This window comes from Prunus persica, chromosome G7 (assembly GCF_000346465.2).
Source record: "Prunus persica cultivar Lovell chromosome G7, Prunus_persica_NCBIv2, whole genome shotgun sequence".
Taxonomy (NCBI): domain Eukaryota; kingdom Viridiplantae; phylum Streptophyta; class Magnoliopsida; order Rosales; family Rosaceae; genus Prunus; species Prunus persica.
Genome location: NC_034015.1, coordinates 19,086,945 through 19,109,517, shown reverse-complemented (window position 1 = coordinate 19,109,517; position 22,573 = coordinate 19,086,945). Strand labels below are relative to the sequence as shown.

Here is a 22,573-nt window from a genome sequence, read left to right as displayed (position 1 = left end):
GCATCCATGCCGTATAGAACACAGGATCATCCCCGTCTAAGGGCACCTCACTTGCATTTCCTGCGGAGGAGTTCAACGATAAAGCAACCGTCCACCACCATCAACTGCTCATGTCAATTTTTTCGCCATAACAATCACGACAGTGTTGCTCCATACTTTTAATGGCTTCAACCAAGTACGCCAAACTGGTCTCTGAAGTTGGCTTTCGATCAATAAGGCAATGCAAATACCATAGCTTAATCTCTTCCATGACTTGCAGTTTAAGGACCCGCCTCGAATTTTCTCAAAATTCGAGACGAACCCTTTGGAATTCCTGACATCACCCCGATGTCAGGCCCACTTACTAAAAACCGAGACTTCCTGCCGAAATTTCGGCAGAGTCTCCCCTATAATTTGGACATTTCCCAAAATTTCAACCTGCATAAAAACGCATTTAATATCCACAACTGGCAGCATGCACAATATAATTTCATGCAAATTCTCATAAATGGCCTTCGGCCTTCCAATAATTCTCAAACAACTACCAAACAATTCAAATACCAAATATGACTAATATTTAGTCTGCGGCTGCACCTAATAACCTTAGGCTGCCTACGTACCCTCCTTGAGGGATCAAGCCACATGTAGTTCTTCCCTAAAAACCCAATTCCACACTTGGGCGATGCCTTATTTCATTTCTCTGTATTTCACATATTCTCCCCATACGCCGGTACAACCAACGCCACGTATGGGGCCTGTCAACACGCCGGATAACCTACGCCACGTGCGACCATGCCATACTATCATTATATCTCCCCATACGCCGGTACAACCAACGCCACGTATGGGGTCTGTCTCAACGCCGGATAACCTACGCCACGTGAGACCTGCACATCATATCACATAACTCCTCATACGCCGGTACAACCAACGCCACGTATGGGGCCTGTCCCAACGCCGGATAACCTACGCCACGCGGGACCTCAACATCATATCACATAATCTCCCCGTACGCCGGTACAACCAACGCCACGTACGGGGCCTGTCTCAACGCCGGATAACCTACGCCACGTGAGACCTGAACATCATATTGCAAATCTCCCCATACGCCGGTACAACCAACGCCACGTATGGGGTCTGTCCCAACGCCAGATAACCTACGCCACGCTGGACCTAACTTTCACTTGATGGTGCTTGTAGCGAATTCAAAATCCAAGGAGGTACCTAAAGTAGTGCGTATAGCACTCCAAACTGACATTCTAGACTCTGTTGTACCCTTGTACAACCATATATGTTTATAATTATATAAATTAATTCTAATATTGTGTAATCCTCCACAATAGTCTAGCACCCGATAATCTCCCCTGGAGAGGTGAGATTACTCCGGGTGGCTCACGGTCAACCAAGGGTCAAACTACTCTAACCCTGGTCAAACGGGCCTACGGAACCCACGACCTCCAATTTCCGATCCGGAAGTCCCTATGGGTTCTACCAGGTATAGGACACTTGTCCTGCGAGTTTGGTTCAGATCGGACGGTCGGATTGTTCACGATCGCACGATCTGACAATTAATATAAAATATATACTTTAAAATTATTATTCGGAACATCCGGGGCTCCGATTCACGATCCGTGAAATCCTACACGATCCTAGAAATACCTAGATCAACATATATTAAATTTGGGACCATCCAACGGTCCCAACCTATCGAACCCGGATAACGCGTAATATGCGAATATCCGTTCGATAGTCAAACGATGTCCGAATTGAGATCCGTGAAATCCTACGCACTCGTGACAACCTAAGGATCTCATCGGAACACATCGCTACTTTTCTACTGTGCCCACGCGCCGCCGCACGAGCCGGCAGCGCGTGGGTGCCCAAAGCGATAACGCTTCGCCGGAAAATCTCAAAACCACGGTTCCAAACTCCTACCCTAGGTATAACACCCTATTTGGAGCCACTTTTGTTCTTGGACCTACCCCAAAAAGTGGCCGAAAATGGCCGATCACGGCGGCCGAAGTTCGGCCGATTTTCAATTCGAAAATCGAGTTGTCTACGCTAAGAATCAATCTAATCCTACCCAACAGGCAGCTAGAGCATGAAAAATAGGTGAGAAACCATACCTTGCTCGTCGGATTTGGTGGCCGGAGGAGGGAGATCGAGCTCCTTGAATTTTGGGTTAAAATCGGTCGGATTTTTGCATTTTCCGGCAAGCACAGGTGGTTCCAGTGGCTGAGATCGGTCGTGATGGAAAGAGGAGGATGGCACGGTTCTTTTGGGACCGGTGCCACCCCGGGTGGTGGCCGGATGCGGCGGCGGCGGCCCAAAAACCGCCGCTGTGAACAGTAACAGGGGGGGCTGTTCTGCGCGCGCAGGGGAGAGAGAGAGAGAGAGAGAAAATCTGATTTTTATAAAAAATCCCATTTCAAAATATTTACGATTGTGCCACTGGACTTCTTTTGACCATATCTCTCTCGTTACAACTCCGATTCGAGCCCACTACGTGTCTATGAACTCGTCTCAATACGACCTATTCAAAAATACAAGTCGCGATCCCAAACTCTCTCCGGTTAAAAATATGACTAAAATACCCTTAAATAATTAAATAATTAAATAAGGGTAAAATTTGGGGTCGGGGTGTTACATGCAGGTTCTTTTGTCCTTGGTGAAATGGTCCTATTGAAACTAAATTTGGAACAAAAGCTTTTTCATTATGCCTGCGCAGTGCATCAGGGATTCTAAATATGCAATTAGAAGCTGGTAATGGAGGCTTCTTGTGAAGCTTTCCTCGAATCGAGGACACTATTAATTCCACATCATTTCTATTTTCACTCGAGGTTGCCATATTCACATTGTTTTCTGCAATCACATCTCTGTCCTCATCCTGATGCAGAATGCATATTATTAGTTTTCCTAATTCTACTTGGATTAGTTTTCCTATCTCTTATTAGTTAATTTGTTTTCCTAATTCTTAAAGATTCCTTCTTGTTAAAAGGATCTCTTATTAGTTAATTTGCTTTCCTATTTCTTAAAGTTTACTTTTCCTTTTCCTAGTTTAAAAAGGGTTTTGCCTCTATAAATAGAGTTGTTTGTAATCTTTTAAGGCAGACTTGATTAATGATAAATTTCCTTACTTTAAACTCTCGGATTCCTTCCCTTTCCCTTCGTCTCTTCGATCTCTAATTCTTCTCCCCGATCCCTTATTTCTTCTCTGTTCTATTGCTCAAGCGTTTACTCTAAACTTGCGGGCTGTTTACTCTAAACCTACGGACTGTTGTACATCAATTGGTAATCAAAGCCTTCCCTCGCTTTCGTTTGCGTTTGATCTCTCCCATGGCGCCCCAAACCGTGGCTAGCCTTGCAGAACAATTTCATGTGTTCCAAGACAAAGTTTCTGACAATATCACTGGCATGGAAACCCAACTCTCCAAACTCAGCGTTGACCTCAAAGATGAGTTGGTACAGGCTCCCACACATCGTGCGAAGACGGACCTGGCCATCACCAAACTCCAAGACTCCGTTCAGTTGCTTATCAATCACTTTCGGGCTGGACATGCTGAACCTTCTTCTACCTCCGCATTGCTCTCGAGTTCCTCTACGCCAACACCAAAAAGTGGCCTTATGCCCAATCCACCAGTGGATCAAAAACTCAAGGTCGTGCCATACGGCATGCCTCATAGCTCTACTGGGCTCTCGCTTGATGATCCCAAGGCTCAATTGGAGCCCCCTTTTTCTTTTGGGTCTCTGCCACCGCCCCATTATACCCAACACACAACGGGCCCTTCTACAGTTCCACATGATCAAGGCACTCATCCCCCTCGCCAATTTGACAACGATGTCATCCGCCACATCAAGCCTACCGCTCCTACTTTTGATGGTCATGGGGATCCTACGATGTTTCTTGACTGGGTTCAAGCCATGGAAGATTATTTCGCCTGGTACAACTTGACAGATGCTCATAAACTTCGCATTGGTAAGATGACGCTACAGGGAGCCGCTAGACAATATTGGAATTCGGTGGAGGAGCAACTATATCAATTTGGACAGCCGCCTGTGACTCTATGGGACGAGATGAAATTAAAGCTTCGCGAACAATATCTTCCCACCTTTTACCGCCATCAATTGTATGATCAATTATGGACCCTTTCACAAGGAAGTTTAACTGTTACTGAATTCCACGCTCGTTTTATTGAACACAAGATACGTGCAGGGATTCGTGAAGAACCCGACATCACTATGTCTCGCTTTATCCATGGTCTTCGTGACGATATCAAGCGTGAAGTCCGTTGATTCCGTCCGCATATCTTGGAAGATGCATATTGTCATGCACTGGAAGCTGAAACTTTTTTGGGCCCACAACGTAGATATACTGGGTATTCCGGGCTCTCTTCCACTCCTACTCCAAATCGTAGTACTCCTAGCTCCACATATGGCGTTGCCGGTCCACTTGCTCCTACGGTACCCACAACAGAAAAGGACCAGCCCCATACACGGCTGCTCACATTGAATGCTATCGTTGCCAGGCTAAGGGCCACATCGCCTCCCGTTGTCCACACCGAACTTTAACCATTAACTCCCTCAATGAGGACTCTTATGCGGACGTGTATGTGAAGCCCCTTGAACCTATTTATGATCCAGAACTTGATAATTGTTGTGAGGAGGCGTTTCACCAAGTGAGTGTCATGTGTTGTATTTATTCAGCATCTACACCTCCACCTCCTGATTCATGGAAACGCACAAGTATTTTTCAAACCTATGTCTCTTGTGGTACCAATAGATGCCAACTAGTTATTGATGGGGGAAGTACACTGAATGTTATCTCTAAAGCTGCTGTCGACTGCCTTCACCTTCAGGCCGAGCCCCATCCCTATCCTTTTCATGTTGGCTGGGTAGATAACACCAGGTTACCTGTTACTGAAAGATGTCTTGTTCCTCTTCAATTGGGTCCCTGTCATGAGCGACTTTATTGTGATATCCTACCCATGAGTGTCGCACATGTGCTACTAGGCCGACCATGGCTTTACGACCGCTGTGTGAGAAGTTGTGGTAGAGAGAACACATATACTTTTCAACATGAAGGAAAGAACATAACGCTAACACCTTCCAATCCTGCCGTCAAACCAACTAAGGATGTTCAACCAACTCTGTTACTTAGAGTGAAGGCTTCGGAGCATCGATTGAGTAGTTTATCATCTGTAGACTTTGCATACGACCTGCAAGCCACTGGTGTATCCTTTGCTCTATTGCTTAAATCGGAATCTGACAGCAACCCCACACCACTTGCCGAACCCATACATTAGTTCCTCCCTAAATTCTCTAATATCATACATAATGACTTACCAGATGAACTACCTCCAACGAGAGAGATTCGGTTTGCCATTGACCTTATTCCTGGTTCGCAAATTCCTGATCTTCCCTATTATCGTATGAATCCCTCTGCGCGAGTGGATTTGAATCGACTAATTCGGGTGTTGCTGGATAATTGCTTTATTCGTCATAGTTTAAACCTTTGTGTTGTTCAAGTTCTCCTTACCCCCAAAAAGGATGGTTCCTGGAGAAGGTGTGTTGATAGCCGCACCGTAAATAATATTACAGGTTTCATTCCTCCTCCGATGCCACGTAGTCCTTCTCCTAGTTCTGACCCTACATATCAGATTGAGGACGTCTCAGATCATGAAGTTGTGGCCTCGTCTCCTGGAGATTCTACCCGCTCTCTGGTTCGTTGGGTTGGAAGGCCTACTACTGCGCATACTTGGATTACATAAGTTGAATTTCGACAGTTGGATTCCACTCTTCTACACAATTATCAGGATTCTCTTCATGGTCTTGATTTGGCTGCCTCCCGTCCTCCCATCATCCATACTTACAAACATCATCGTCATCCTTAATCTTGGTTTACTCGCCGGTGTCGAGTTCTTTTTCAGTGGGGGAGAATGATGCAGAATGCATATTATTAGTTTTCCTAATTCTACTTGGATTAGTTTTCCTATCTCTTATTAGTTAATTTGTTTTCCTAATTCTTAAAGATTCCTTCTTGTTAAAAGGATCTCTTATTAGTTAATTTGCTTTCCTATTTCTTAAAGTTTACTTTTCCTTTTCCTAGTTTAAAAAGGGTTTTGCCTCTATAAATAGAGTTGTTTGTAATCTTTTAAGGCAGACTTGATTAATGATAAATTTCCTTACTTTAAACTCTCGGATTCCTTCCCTTTCCCTTCATCTCTTCGATCTCTAATTCTTCTCCTCGATCCCTTATTTCTTCTCTGTTCTATTGCTCAAGCGTTTACTCTAAACTTGCGGGCTGTTTACTCTAAACCTACGGGCTGCTCTACATCACATCCTTACTGCAATAATGTGAAAATGAATTATATGCATGCCCGCTTACTAACTGAAGTCTCTGTCTTTGAAAAAAATACTAGTATACAGAATATGATGATCAGCTGTTCAACAACCGATATTATATAGAACATTGAAAGCAGAGTATAATTTAATTAAATCACTTAATATATGTAAGTCTATGGAAGCATACTTAGACCATTGTTTTCTCCTTGGTGGCTGAGCTATGCTGGTCCGTTACCTAACAAGTTGTATCGGAGCTGGAAGTTTACGGGAACGCATCCGTATCCTGATTGGAATAAAAGAACCGAGTTAGAACTGGCTGGCCGCCTTGACCTGCATGCCTAGCCTTTGTGGTGTCCAAAACAGCTCCGGCTAACTGGGAAAATGGATACAAGCGCACCAAAAGAACAGTAAGATTTGTATCAATAATTTTCAACCCCCATGCCATCTATAGCCTCATACCTGAATTTTGGAGTTCACCACACATTGGCTAAGAATTAGAAAATTACGTACCTATCAGAATTCAACATGGTAAGATATGATGGGGGTTATATTTTCCACAAGCTGTGGTGAGATTAATGACGGATTTCATGCTTTGAATTAAAATTGTAACCGGAAATGAACTTAGTGTGCAAGTAATTAGAGGTTTCTTAATCAATCATGAACAAGTTTTCCACAAACTTAAACCGCTCTGCAAATTCTCATTTCTATAGCTAATAGCTATACAAAAATGAAGTTTCAGAAGAGAGACTCTCCGTTCTCTCGAATGTTTACTGGCGGAATTCCATCACTCCATTCTGGTTATGTCGAGCATGTTGTTGTTGAAAATTAAAATGCCACGTCGAAAACTTGACAAAATAAAATATAACATATAATGAATGGTTAACTAATAATTATACCTAGGTTTTTGTGATAAAACCTCATAATTATTGGACTTTATGAGTGATTAAGTTAGGAACAATATCAATATTGCTAGTAGTGCGCGAATGACATGTCTCTCTAAAATTTAACAGTTATAATTGGTGTTTCAAAGCTGAACCGAACTCCTCCTTATAGAACAGTTAAAATTTTAAATGAGTCGGGTAAAGCCGAACGGCTATACTATTTTTTTAAAAAATAACCGGGTATAGCCGCGCGGCTATATTACATCTTTCAAACAATTAAAAGGGTATAGCCGACCGGCTGTAATATTTATTAAAAAATTAAAAAAGAACCAAGTAACGCCATTCGGCTATACATTTTTTTTTAATAATAAAAACCGGTATAGCCGCGCGGCAATACTCGTGGTTGTACAGTTGGCTCAAGATTGTTAAGATTGGCACAACATTAGCACGTGCTATGGTTAGCTCTGTTCTTATTCTCTATTTTCATCAATTCTTCTTCTGTTATAGCACTGCAAATTCTCATTGCTAGCTATATAAATTTTATATAAATGCGAACAAGTACAAAGTTGATTTTATTTTCAACATACAACAAATAAAGACAACAGGTTCTACATAAGAGACTAAAACAACAATTCCAATTCACACAGGACATGATCATGTGTCTAGGAACATTACAATGACATTGACAAATGTGCAAATATTCTTGCCTGACTAGTAGTAAGTCAGAAGGGAATACAAGGTTTGCAAGAAGGTAAAACCTAGGATCAAGAGCGCGGCAGCAAGCGAAAAGATTGACCATGGATTGCTGAAATAATCACGTCTGAGAATTGTTTGCCATCTGTGCCAGCGGTCCTGATAATATGCATTCACATTCTTGGTGAGTTCCACGTAACAGAAATAGGCAACTGTAGTGTCACTGTAAAGCCTATTGAAGAGACAGGCTATGTCCTCCTTGCTCAATTTTGTAACTATGATTTCTTTCTGAATGAGAAAGTCCGCATCTTTGCTAGTGTTAATAAGGTTATCCAAGATGACAGCGTACGAGGTAATGTTACAAGATATGATGCTTGAATCACACTGTTCATAGGCGATGAGGTTTCTGAAGAGAGACTCTGCATTGTCTCGAATCTCTATTGGTGGGATTTCCATAACTCCATTTTTGAAGGTTATGTCGAGCATGTTGTCCCAAGTATTGCTTCTAACTTTAAATTCGACACCAGCTTGTAAAAGTTCTGTGACAGAAGGAATCGGTTCCCAATATCTATAATCAGCTTGCGACGGGTACGAGCCAAGTAAAGAGTTTCTTATGCCATCAAGTAAATGCTTAGTTTCCAATGGTCTGTCGGCGTGTGGATCCTGGTCGAATGCAAACGGCTCAAAGAATTTCAGAGCAGGCAGGAGTAGAGCTTCGGATTCTGGTTCATTTTTTTCCTTTGTGTGGTGGAATAAACAGTCAACGACTTTCCAAGGAAGTTGGTTTTCAACTAGAAACAAGTCTTTTGTAAGTGCCAACCGCATCCATGCCGTATAGAACACAGGATCATCCTCGTTTTTGGGCACATCTTTCGCTTACTTGCGGAAGAGCTCCACGATAAAGCAACCATCAACCACCATCATTTCCACAAATTTTTCACTACTCATATCAATTCTTTCTTGATAACAATCTCGACAGTGTTGCTCTATACTTTTAATGGCTTCGACCAAGTACTCCAAACTGGTCTCTGAAGTTGGATTTCGATCAAGGAGGCAATGCAAATACCATAGCTTAATCTCTTCCATGACTTGCAGGTCCTTTTTTCCGTGGTGAAATGGCCCTATTGAAATTAAATCTGGAACAAAGGCTTTTTCATTATGCCTGCGTAATACATTAGGGATTCTAAATATGCAACTACAAGCAGGAAGTGGAGGCTGCTGCTGAATCCTTCCTCGAATTGAGGACACTATTAATTCCACAGCATTTCTATTTTCACTCAAGGTTGCCATATTCCCATTATTTTCTGCAATCACATCATCTCTTCTGTCGTCATCCCTAATTCGCATCACGGGGTGGTCACTAACATTGCTGCCTGCCATCTGGAACACCTTACTCCTATCAGGTAATATATGTTTTTAATAGAAGAAAAATGGTTATTCTATCCATAGGCTTAATTAATGTCTTCCCCTTGTAACAGACATTCGGTCTCACTTTAACTCGTATGAAACTGAAATGTTCTCACTTAACCCCACAATCTCAAAAATTGCTTAAATTTTATCACTTTACCATCTTCATCCACAAAACTGTTAGGTGTGCTGACCTGACATGAACATTTTAGTAGTTTTAGCTACTATAAAATTTGAAGTAATCATTTTTTTAAGAGAAACAGAGAAGGTGGTTTGGGTGTCATCATAAGTTGTTAAGTTCAATTTTTTTTAAGTAATCATTTATATATTTTTTTTATTCTTGGATCCCTTTCATGCCACATTATCAATTTTGACAGTTTTTTGAACATACTTGACGGTGGAGGGCAAATTGAGATAGGTAATGACTTTGTGGAGGGTTAAGTGCGAAAATTTTAATTTCAAGGGTAAAGTGAGATTGAGTGTCTGTTACAAGAGGGAAACAATAATTAATCTTATTCTTTAAACCAAATATGTCGTCAATGCCTAATGGAAAAGTGCCTTAACTTGCAGACTAAATGGTCTCAAAGTTCGAATCTCCATGGCACCTTGGTAATGTGTGTGTGTGAAAAACTTTTCCCCTTGTAGTTAGACTATCGCTTATCGATTGCTTGTATTCAAATGTGGAAAAAAAAAAAAACAAACAAACAAACAAATATTGGAACAATATATTAAGATGGAATGCCTCTAAATCTAATCTGCTTAGCAGAAAATATAATAAAATGTAATCTGCTTTATGCATGCATGCGTGTAACACTTGTTTCATCACACAACTCTTTTTAGAGATAAATTTCATATTTGTAGTATCCGTTAGTAGCGACCAGTAAAAACATGCTTATGTTGGTCAATTACCTGTTGTCTAGAGGGAGATCGAGGCCTTACACACCACTGATTCACACATTATAGTATTATACATACATACATATACATATATATATAGGTAATTGACAAAGGTAAAGGGGAAAATGTTTGTTACCTCGGGTGTGCGTGGCTCTTCAATTGCAGACTCTTTTCTTTTTGCTTGGAAGAAACTCAAGGGAAGGAGGGATCCTCGGCCCCTCTTATAGCTATAGCGACTTCTAAGCATCCAATGTTGAAAATACTAATGCTCATTTTGCGATAAAAGTATCTAAAAAATTCTACAAGAATCAGGAATATAAATAACTTGGTGGAAGAGGCAATGTCGCCTAAAGATTAGTGGCTGGAATAACAGCAAAGAATAAGCCAAGTCAGCGGTGTCGAGTTTTCTAGATTATTTCACCATGATAACTTCAGATGAGGATTCTATTAAGACAAAGAATGATTATTTACGTACCTGTCAGAATTTACCATGCTAAGATGAGGGTTGTATTGCAAGTAGATGAAGAAATTTCCACAAGTTGTGGTGAATTTAGTGCAAGTAATTAGAGGTTTCTGAATCAAGTATATATAACAAGTTTTCCACAAACGTAAACCGCTCTGCAAATTCTCAATTGCTATAGCTATACATAAATATTTATATACATGTAAGCAATTACAGCCTTGGTTTCATATTGAACATACAACATACACAAACAGCTTTCACAGCATTAGCTAAAAATTCACAGAGACAAGACATGACAGTGTATTAAGTAAATTTACAAAGACATTGGCCAAAACACAATTGCATGCCTAGTAGAAAGTCAGAATGGTATATATGGTCTGAATGAATGTCAAACCTAGGATCATGAGTGCAGCAGCAAATGACAAGATTGACCATGGATTGTTGAAATAATCGCGTCTGAGAATCGTCTGCCATCGGTGCCAGCGATCTTTATAATACGCATTCACATTCTTGGTGAGTTCTGCATAAGAGAAGTAGCCCGGGATGGTGTCATTGTAAAGCCTAGTGAAGAAACGAGCTATGTCCTCCTTGCTCAAGACCGTAGTTATAATTCCTCTCTGAATGAGAAGGTGTACATCTTTGCTAGACTTAATAAGGTTGTCCAACACCACAGCATAAGAGGTAATGTTAGAAATGGAGATGCTTGGATTGCATTGCTCATATGCGATGAGGTTTCTGAAGAGAGACTCTGCGTTCTCTCGAATGTTTACTGGCGGAATTTCCATCACTCCATTCTCGAAGGTTATGTCGAGCATGTTGTCACCAGTGTTTCGAAGCTTAAACTGAACTCCAGCTTGTAGAAGCTCTGACACAGATGGAATTGGTTCCCAGTAACTTTTGAACGTTAACTGTAACTGTGTATACGAGCCAAGCAAAGAGTTTCTTATGATGCCAAGTAAATGTTTGTTTTCCACTTCTTCATTGAGATGTGAAGACTGTGAGAAGGTGGAGTGCCTAAAGAAGTTGAGAGCAAGCTGGAACAGAGAATAGTTTGTTGGTTTTTCATTGTTTTCCCTTGTGTTGTGGAACAAACACTCAAGAACTCTCCAAGGAAGCTGGTTTTCGAGTAGAAACAAGTCGTTTATAAGCGCAGTGTGCATCCATAACGTGTAGAACACTGGATCATCCTTGTTACTAGGCACCACTCTTGCATACTTGCGGAAAAGTTCTATAATAAAGCAACCATCAACCACCATCATTTCTACAAATTTTTCACTGCTCATATCAATTTTTTCACCGTAGCAATCTCGACACTGTTGTTCTACACTTCTAATGAGCTCGATAAGGTACTCCAGCCTCGTCTCTGAAGTTGGTTTTCGGTCAAGGAGGCAATGCACATACCATAGCTTAATCTCTTCCATGACTTGCAGGTTCCTTTGTCCATGGTGAAATGGCCCTATTGAAACTAAATTCGGAAGAAAAGCTTTTTCATTATGCCTGCGTAGCACGTTAGGGATTCTAAAGATGCAACTACAAGCTGGCAATGGAGGCTGCTGGTTAAGCTTTCCTCGAATCGAGGATGCTATTAATTCTACATCATGTCTGCTTTCACTCAAGGTTCGCCTCATATTTTTTTCTGCAATCACATCTCAGTTCTGATGACTAATTAGCACCGTGTAGAGGTCATTAACGTTGTTCTCTACCATCATGAACTCCTTTCTAGCTCCTAGTTAGCTAAAATCTGGTTTTGACAGAGGAAAATGGAAATTGTTACAACCAAATGTCATACAAAGATTGGAGCAATTAATGAATATATATTAACAAAAAATGTGCATTGAACCTCTAAATGGAAATTGTTACAACCAAATGTCCATTGAACAACTGCTATTCTTGCAATCCTGCTGGGTGAAACTGAGATCTAATTATCCCGTTCCACCGAAAATTCAAAGATGAGATTGATAAAAAAAAGCATTTAATTAAGAAAAGTTGAGGGGTTTTAATAATTTGGGTTGACGTTCATTTAACAATCTAACAATTTGTAGTGATTTCTGTGGTGTTTTTGACCTACATTGTAAAGGGGGATACATATGCATGCATTATGGATAAAGAGGAAGATTTGAGGCGTTACAGTTAACACATTGTATATATGGATAAAGAGGTAATTATTGATCAAAAGGTAAAGAGGAGAAACATGTTTCTTTCTTACCCGGGCATGCAAATTGCAATGCAAGTTCTAAAATGTGTGCACAATGTTCGTCGAATTTGATGCAATTCTCCAGTTGCAGGTGTTTTCTTGAGAGAATATTTTAATAGAGAGAAATTACAACAGAAAAAGACCAATAAGGGCATGTTTGTTTGACAGTATTAGGACAGGATTGGGCTATTTAGCACCAATCCTGTCTTGAACCAAACGCTTATTTAGCAACTGGACTATACAGAAGCATGGGCTTAACTAACACTAGCCCAAAACAACACACGGACTCGAGCCGAAACACCAGCACTAAACCCTAAACCCTCTTCGTCTTCTCTCGCCTTCAACAGCGAAGCCAAAATCTTCGCTGGTCTTCAACAAGGCAAATCTTCGATCGTAGTTAAATCTTCGTTCGTCTTCAAAGATTTGTCTTCGCTGTCGAAAAACATGTAAGAGCCTTTTTCAAATTGTGTTTTGACATGGACAGTGAACTATCAATTGTGCTTATCCAGTACCAATTGATTGTTAACTAGCATTTCTTTCTTCGGAATTTGGACTCTGATCATTGAATCTCAAATGTGTTTCGTCTGTTTTGTGTATTTGGGGTCACTTTTCCGATTGGGTTTGGGTTTTGTTCTGGGTTTCTTTGTTGTTCTGGTTTAACTTATCTAACCTGGCAAAGCTACCAACCAAGTCATCTACTCCTTTTTCAAGCTGAGAAATAATGTGAATAACTATAGTCAAATTTGTGATTCACTAATCAATTCAGATTCATCTAATGCTTTGGAATTCAAAGCACTTTTGAAATTTAGATTCCTCACTTGTGAAAAATTTACATGTTCTCACTTTAAGATTGGTGCAAAACCATGTTTAAAAGCAAGTTGAAATAGTAAAAATCGGTTTTATCAAACAAGACCAAGAATATGTTAAATCCATGGATTTTTTCACATATGGTACTCATTGCAAAATGCTAGGTGAAACCTAAAAAAGGCCAGTTGCAATAATTTATCTGTTCAAGAGGGAAATCTTATTTCCACTTTAGAGAAATGCAAGAAGTCCAACACCAATATTGCAAACGATACATTGGCTTTAATGAGACTCTCTAGTTTATTTTTCTTTGTATGACTATCTGTCTCAACTCCCTCTATCTCTACCAAAACAGAAGCATGTCCTGTGCTGTTTATTTATTTATTGGTGATTTCATGTCCTTATTGGCAATCAAATTGATAATTCATTTTGCGAATGTGTTCTTTGTGCTGATTTGCATTGCTTAATTTAATACTTCTTTGTAGATTGTTACTCGTTAGGAGCTGTCCTAAGGCATACCATCCATCGTGCATCAAGCAGGACAAGTCCTTCTTTAAATCAAAGGCCAAGTGGAATTGTGGTATGCTACAATACATTAATAGCTTGTTCATTTTTCACCAAATTTTGTTTAGATTCTGTAGACAATCTGGAAATGACTCATGTGTTTTAAGTTTTTCTCATGACTCCTCCTTGAAGAGGCACTCCTTTTCTCTTATTTTCGTGCCATTTTCTATTTCCAGTTGTGTTCTTATCACCATTCTCTATAACCATATAGGAAACATAACCCTTTTCTAATAAAGACAGGATTTACATCCACATCTCTGAATAGCATCTTTACACTTTAATGGGGGATTTGTACAAGGTATGGTTGCAAAACTTTTGTGAAATTGTCTGTTCCCTTTTCACATGACGTTTCAATTCGGGGTCAGGTCTATTTTTCCAAGGCTTAGCTTTGTTATGAAATAAACCAGTTGCAACTTGCACGCCAAGACCATTAGTCTAGTGCTGCTACCTAGGCAAGAACAAAATTTACGTTTCATCTGATTGTTTGTTAAAGCTGCATGTCTTAATTTATACCCCATGCGCTTTTGAGTGTGATTCCATAAAAGAACTGATTGTTGAAAATCTCTAAAAACTAGTGAGTTGTAGCATGCATTTTTAACGGATAATCTGTAACAATAAGTGCAATACACTGACCTTCTTGTTATGGTTTTTTTTAATTAGGTAGCGTTATCTGCATCTAGAGAACATTAGCATATGATGCACCAATATATCTAGTTGGATATTCTTATATGTTACAAATTTATATGAGTAAGTTGTAGTTAAAATCTTGGTTTTCCCCTAGTGTTCTGTGATGGTATTTATCAGATCCTTGTATGTCATGCTGTCTATATATTGATTTATATTGGTAATCTTTAGTTTTAGTTTCAATTTTATTGTATGACAATTGATTAATCTATGATGAATGGATTGCATTGGTGCACTTCAAATTAATTATATGTTTTTTTTTAATGATAGCATAACCAATTGCAAAAGAATGGAGGAACAAGGCTTATCCAAGTGCACAGCACATGCCTAGAGGTTTTAGATCGTCTTCCTCTTCCACCCCAAAACCATTTCCCCTAAACTTTAACCTAACTCTCATCCTATCCACCATGAGACTCATATCTCCAAGAACCCTCTACTGCTTGTCTTCCTCTTCGCTATCTCCTCCTTTTCTTCAGATTTCCCACTTTTCAACCTCTTCACCAGCTCACCATTTTCACAGTAACTATTCTTTCAGACGCCACGATGAGGATGTTCGGAATGTGAGGATTTCGGTTTGGTGGGACTTTGAGAACTGCCATTTGCCAGCCGGCGTCAACGTGTTCAAGGTAGCACATGCGATCACTGCGGCTATCAGGGCCAATGGGATAAAGGGCCCCATTCAGATCACGGCTTTCGGCGACATGTTGCAGTTGTCAAGGGCTAACCAGGAGGCCTTGTCCTCTACTGGGGTCAATCTTACTCATGTTCCTCACGGTTAGTCTGATTTTTCAACTTAACTGCTTATCGTTTTTTTTTTTTTTTTGTGTGGTGAGTTTTGTTGCAATGGCTGGAAAGGTGTATGAGTGCAGACTATGAGATGAATGATTTAATTGCATAGATATAGTTGTTTGTATGTATGCCCATATATTTCTATAATAAATATATATAAAAAGTGCTCATATATTGAGGAAGATAAATGCTGAAACAACTTTGTTTCCTTTTGTGAATTATTTAATTCAATTTACAAGTTGCTGCAAATGAATTGAAGTTGGGAATTATGTGGTGCAATGCTGAAATAAAGTAGCCTATAGTATACTCATACGTGTATATTTGTAATTGTATCCTATGAGTGCAAGTGGTGCGACAGGGGTTGATTAAGTGGAAGATTGCGTGAAAAAATTGTATATAAAGTATCTGGGTGAATGCAGTTGTATATCTGATCTTTCGAGGTTCTAAAAGTGAACGCATGAGACCTCCAAATATTCTGACCCTCTTGAGCTCTAGCACAGCAGAATGCTAAAGGTAGCACAATGGTACACACAATATATGTTGTTACTGAGTGCAATGATATACTGTTTAAGTTTTTTAAGAAATGTTTATTTTTTAAAGTGATCTAAGCGAACACGTCTAGGATATGGTTGACTTAGATTTTGTTGCTGTTTCTCTTGATAAAATTAAAGGTTGTTTTTACTATTACTCAAAGTAATGAGGTGAAAATAAGTAAATCAAACCCAAAAAAAAAAAAAAAAAAAAAACACTTGAGGAGGATTGCTTTCAGCAACTTAGATAAATTTAAGGACATTACATTTTTTGAAATCTCAGATTTTCATGGATGATATAAGGTTGTGTAATTACGACAAAAAAGAAAAAAGAAAAAAAAAGAAGCATGTTATGGCTGCACATAGTGACCAATAATAGCACTAAAGGAGAACACAGTTAAGCAGTTAAAGGTGTAATTCTTTGAGGGTTTACTGGCTGTCTAACATGGTATTAGGGCTCTAGTTGTCACCAAAATGAGTATGAGTCGCTAAAATTTATAAAAGAACAAAAAAAAAATAAAGGAAAGGAGAAACAAAGATCTAGATATGGCTATCAGCGTAACAATGCATAAATGTAGTGTTGACCTGGCATTGCTGCACAATCGGAGCAGTAACTTGCTTTGTTCTTCAATGCTCACAATTTGTAATAAAGTAAATAGATGTTCAAGTTTAATCTCCCCTTTGTATGCATAAAGTGTCCAAGGCTTGTTTTCTCAAGGGCTCTCTCTCAATTCCTCAAATGGGTACATGGGTATTTGTACTTCCCAGTATGAAGAATAGCTATATTTTTAACAGTTGCAGATCTCGGAGTCAACTGTCTCTAATCATGGTAAACTTCATCCATTTATAGTTGACTATAACATTCCAATAGTCAAGTATCGCAGATATGGTTAATTATGAGATTGTCAACTAATACTAGTATTCTATTATACATGAATTTGGTTAGGGGTCTGAAGGGGCTGCATATGACCTCTTTTAAGTGTTGCTATTTGAACTATCGCCTTTGATCCATATGCAATTCTTTTGGACAGTAGGCTGTACTTTAATATGCTGAATATAAATCTAGGACCCCTGTACATGACAGTTTATTTAATCTTGACTGCTTTTATCTTTGGGCTCGTTTTTGTTCAAAGTTAGTCATTGCTGGTTTGTTAGAGAAAGCATTTAAGATTTATGATTTGCAATCTAAGTCAGGATGCATATTTCTCTTCATGTTGTTGTTCTTGGTAAAGAAGGTATTTTTATTTATTAATATTTTTATGCAGAATATATAAATTTTTCACCAATGGTATTTGTAATGTATGTCATCATATTATGCAAGATGCCGTACTGGTGGTAAATGCTTAATGTACCTTCTGAAGTAAATTTCACCACTGATTTTACTGTTTGAAATAAAATTTCAACTTGAAATGGGTTTAACATGTGCATTCCCATCTGTGTCTGCGCATAGACATACATTCAGTTCTTGTATCCTAACCATATTATATTGTAAATATTTTCGTTATTGCAGGTGGAAAGAACAGTGCTGATAGGTCTCTTCTTGTAGATCTTATGTATTGGATTTCTCAAAATCCCCCACCAGCACATCTTTTCTTAATTTCTGGTGACAGGGATTTTGCTAGCATTTTACACCGGTTAAGAATGAACAACTACAATATATTGCTAGCAAGTCCTGAAAATGCTCCTGGTGTCCTCTGCAGTGCCGCAAGTATCATGTGGCCATGGCATGCTTTGCTTACAGGTGAAAACCTCACTGGAAAGTATTTTAACCAACCACCTGATGGTCCCTATGGTTCTTGGTATGGCCATTACAAGGTACCTCTTGAAGACCCGTATTCAGTGGTTGAGCCTCCAGCACAGTCACAAACTGAGAAGTTGTCTGAACGTGGTTCAGATTCTAAGCCTCGTCCAATTCCTACTGCAGTCATGAAGCAAATTCGTCAGATATTGAAGTCACACCCTAAAGGAATCTCCATCACAGACCTTCGCATGGAGCTTGGGAAATGTAACTTGAGTATAGATAGAGACTTCTATGGGTATAAAAAGTTTTCCCGCTTTCTTTCACATATTTTAAATCTCCAATCATTAGGTGATGGAAAATTTATTGCACGTGGTGGAAGTGAAAAATCATCTGAACCATGTCAGTCCAATCTAGGTATGCCCACAGAATCTATTGCTGATAATGGAGGCCAGGATCTTAGTTTAGCCTCACGGTTAGATTGTGAGGACAAGTCTATTAATGTAAGTGCAAATAGAAAGTTGTCATCACCTGCATCCCATGAATCAAATGTGGAAGACCCTAATAGAGAATTGCAACAACCCTTTTCACCTAAATCGGATGGGAAGTCAATGTTGCCTCCTTCCCCTGGGAATGTGAAGTCTTCGGCAAAACCACTACTTTCTGCACTTGATGAGAAGTCACCATCCACTCCTTGCACTGAGAATGTGAAGACTTCAGTGCCCATTGATGGAAAGGTTGTCGAAGTGGCTAAAGAACAAGATAATGAGCTTCATTTTCCTCGAGCAGTTGCACAAGGTTCTTCATCTGAGGTGGGTTATTTTAAGTGGATCCGGAGACAATGGTTTGGCTATAGAGGTAATGTTTCAGGGACTAGAAGTCATGACTGTCAAGAAGATCATTACACTTCCGGTAATGTCACTGAGAAGGAAGGCCATGACACTCCAGTGAAACAGTGTACTTCTGTTGGTAACTCTGGACAAAGAAAAGATAAGGAAAAGTTAGTGGGATCAACGAGTCAGGTCGTTGATCAAGCACCTCACGTTTCATCTTCTTCATCCTACAATGAATCAGATAAGGACAACGAAACTGCGACAAGTTATGAAGTATATGCTAATAAATCTAAAACAAGTCAAGGGTTTTTTGATCAGATAGTAAACTGGTGTAAATTCTGGAGAAGTAGCCCATGCTCTGATAAATTGAGTGATCAATCCTGTGACAGACCGAACCTGATGAACACTCACTCTCAAGAGCACATGCTCTTTTCGACGGATTCATTTTGGCGTGACATGGGATCTTTCATGGACACACCTAAAGGATCAGTTCTTGCTTCCGAATCAAGGACCAGGTATCATTTACTCCTTTATTCTTTTTTGTGAATTATACATACACATACACACACCCAGTTCTAATCTTCACGTTTGTGTTACTTTCTGTAGTGGAATTCTTTTTTTGATTAAAAAACAATGATCCCAACTTCCTTTTATTTCGTCACAGGGATAATTCTGTCCAACTTTAGAACTAAGAATTTGCTAACGTGTTTCTTGATTTTTTGTCTGATTCTTTAGGTCCTTAGATTTTGTAATAGATTACATATTATGTATGTACATAGGGTAATGTTCTCTTGCAAAATATCCGGCACGTATGTTGTAGTACTCTGAATTCAAATTTCAGATTGTAAGTTTGGCAAGAGAGAATTTCCTTATATATGTGTATATGTATGAAAGTTAATCCCTTAAGAAGTCTTGGATATATTACAATGTTTTTGGAATGAAAATAACTGACATAATTTCTTCAAATTAGAAATCATTAAAGAAGGAAAAAAAAGGATCCATATTCTTCATCTGAAATTCTGAATTTGTCCATGAGGCAGAAAATTTTGATGTTAGAGTTGAATGAATTGCATCAAGGCGGTGCAATAGAATTTAATTATGGGTGTAGGAACTCTTGCATTGAGGATACAAGATTGATCAGTCCATTTCGAGATTGCAAAAAGTACGAGAAACCTGAAGATAGGCTTTTTTTAGCCTCAGATTGTATTCAACGTACTTTCATACTCCTTAAGTTTTAAATAGTTCTCAATGATCCTTGCTCATACTGGAGTTGATATTCAAATATCCGGTCAATGGAACAGTTGAACCCAAATTGATTATTTTGCTGATTTTCTTTGATAGTATTGTTTGAACTTGGTTGCATCAGAAGTTGCTATTAAACTTGTATCTTAATGCTATCCTTGTGCCTTCAATTGTTACAGGGAACAGATGGCACTGAATCTTCAGAAGGAAGGACCTTTGTTTCTTAGATCTCTCCGCAAAGATGATCTCGTTCACTTGGTAGATTTGTTAATATCAGAAAAAAAATGGGTGGAAGAAAGCCCCTCCCAGACGTCACCATTCAAACTTACCTATCGCGATGGCAAGAGTTCTCTAGATCATTCTAATGATACAAATAGGTTGACATCCATCTTTTTGAATAAACCATCACAACAAGACATACAAAGATCACGAGAACATGATGGAGAGGAAAAATGTCGGAATATTCCTCATAGTGGAGTTTCACTACCTGCCATTAAAAAGAAACCCTCCGACAGGTGTAGAATTGAGATAATAGCCGATTGCCAAAAGCTTGTAAATGAGATATTGAAAGAGTACCCAGAAGGATATAACATGGCCTTATTCAGAAAGTTGTTTCTTGATAGGTATGGCTACCACCTTGATTTGCATATGCTTGGTTATCAAAAGTTGGCATCCCTGTTACAAATGATGCCTGGGGTTAAAATAGAGTCCTCTTACATCATTCCTGCTTGTAAGACTCCAAAAATGTTTGATATGGACAGTTATGTCCGTAATATCCGAAAACAGACTGTCAGTCATACAGTGGCTAATTCAGATAGTGAATTATCTGATGCGTCAACCAAGGATGATGTTAGCGACTCACCATGGGAAGAGCTGGGCCCTGTCGCCAACACATCAGAAAAAAATGAAGTGGAAGTAGCATCAAGGAGGAAGGCAATAGGATCAACAGGTTTTGATTATGAACCGTCCCTTTCAGATGGCTTGTCAGATTCAGAAGGAGAGACTTCGCCCTTAACTGAATTAGAAGGTGAAGGTGCGGCCAGAGTGAACAAGGAAGATAGCTCCCTATTGCAGATCCTTGACTCGTGGTACAGCGATAAGGATGGCGGAAGTAGCAAGGAGAGGTCAGAGAATTTTGAGGGGTTGGTTGATTTCACAAATGTTTCTAAGCTATCTGTTTCATCTGGAGTTGGCCCCATGAATGGTACTTGTTCGGGAAACGAAGCCCGCAAGCAAAGACCTCAAAAGAACTACTCTTTTGTTGCAGACTCTGGTGATAACAAGGACAAGCTAATTGATGGCATAGTAGGTAGCTTGAAGAAATCAAGGGAGCCAAGGATGAAGAGCTAGAGGGTTTAAATAATTAAGAGTGAGAGCAAGTCAATGAAGCATATATCTTCTACATTCGGAATAGATACTAGGAAATGTAGAACTTGAGTAATTAAGTGATGTAATCCCTGGTCATGCATCATTTTTTTGAAATTAGGTTTCGTTTACAGATTTGATTTTTGTAAAAGGCGGAGCCATGATTCAGGATGTTGATATAGATTTTCCTATCCTGATTAATTTATAAGAAATGGCATTTCAAAATAAATCATTATTGATTGGCTTCCAATGTGTATATATGTGTTCCAGGATTCGCTTTCAGGAATAGCCTTCCCAATGTATAGTTGCAAGAAATGGACCTACAGATACTGGCATCAAGAGGTATACAGAGGCAGTTTTATCAGGTAAAATTACAGTTACTGATCATAAATATAATTTAAAAATAAATTACAACATTTTACATGCAGAAAACATAGTCTATGTGCAAGAAATCACTAATACTTTGATTTCTCTATCTGGTTGTAACAGGAAGCAAGAATTAAGTTACGTTTCTTGTTGATTCACAATTTTGGTCTAATTCCTGATTCATTAGCTTTATAATATAATTGCACTGTTCCTTTCTCAATAAATTACAGACTGCAGTTTTCATAGGGTACTTTAGTACTAAAGTTTTTATATATAAATCTAGCAACCAAAAACATTGACCTAAGAAAAACTTTAGGGTTTAGTATTGATTAATGTTAACTTTCATAACCAATAATTAATATTCAAATTTTTGAAGTTTTCTTTTGGTTGTTGTAGATTTAATGGAACAAAATTAGAACTGTTAGTCTATATATATAGGAAAGAAACTGAGTAAATATTAATTCTTTCTTTTGTTGTTTATATATTTATAGGGACATTTGCATAATTCTTTCTATTTTTACGTTCATCTTTTCTTTGTATTTGTGCTCGTCTCTAATTTGACTCAAATGAGTGATAGTGGACTGAAATTGTATGTGAGTCTGAAGTCTGCAAAATGCCAAATAAAAGGGACGTTTGATATCCTAGCTGCACTGCATCTGCATGCAACTCATTTTGGTAAGCAATGTGGACATTCATGGTCAACACATCCAGCTTCAAGCTTAATTATTTAAGGAATCAAACCCCTAATCTGATCATTGTGGAAGGTGGTGATTTCATTTGGGCTAGAGGGCCAAGACATAAG

The 22,573-nt window shown here is 39.1% G+C and overlaps 1 protein-coding gene and 2 pseudogenes across 3 annotated transcripts; 1 reads left to right on the top strand and 2 right to left on the bottom strand.

The window, feature by feature from the left end:
* LOC18769977 lies at positions 7,862–10,418 on the bottom strand (annotated as a pseudogene).
* LOC18770252 lies at positions 11,010–12,368 on the bottom strand (annotated as a pseudogene).
* LOC18770735 lies at positions 13,141–21,642 on the top strand. 3 transcript variants are annotated; one of them, XM_020568774.1, is made up of 6 exons: positions 13,141–13,302; positions 14,146–14,240; positions 14,465–14,522; positions 15,179–15,682; positions 17,738–19,313; positions 20,220–21,642. In XM_020568774.1, exons 4-6 carry the CDS (start codon positions 15,232–15,234, stop codon positions 21,388–21,390), a joined length of 3,198 nt encoding a protein of 1,065 aa, XP_020424363.1. In that variant the 5' UTR covers positions 13,141–13,302; positions 14,146–14,240; positions 14,465–14,522; positions 15,179–15,231; the 3' UTR covers positions 21,391–21,642. The 3 variants fall into 3 exon arrangements, with proteins under 3 accessions (XP_020424363.1, XP_020424362.1, XP_007203219.2); XM_020568773.1 differs by having other exon boundaries at positions 14,461–14,522; XM_007203157.2 differs by lacking the exon at positions 14,465–14,522.

Coding starts and splice junctions, on each gene's coding strand:
- LOC18770735 (XM_007203157.2), top strand. CDS start 15,232: ATGCCTAGAGGTTTTAGATCGTCTTCCTCTTCCACCCCAAAACCATTT. Junction 15,683..17,737: donor TCTTACTCATGTTCCTCACG/GTTAGTCTGATT, acceptor TCGTTATTGCAG/GTGGAAAGAACAGTGCTGAT. Junction 19,314..20,219: donor GCTTCCGAATCAAGGACCAG/GTATCATTTACT, acceptor CAATTGTTACAG/GGAACAGATGGCACTGAATC.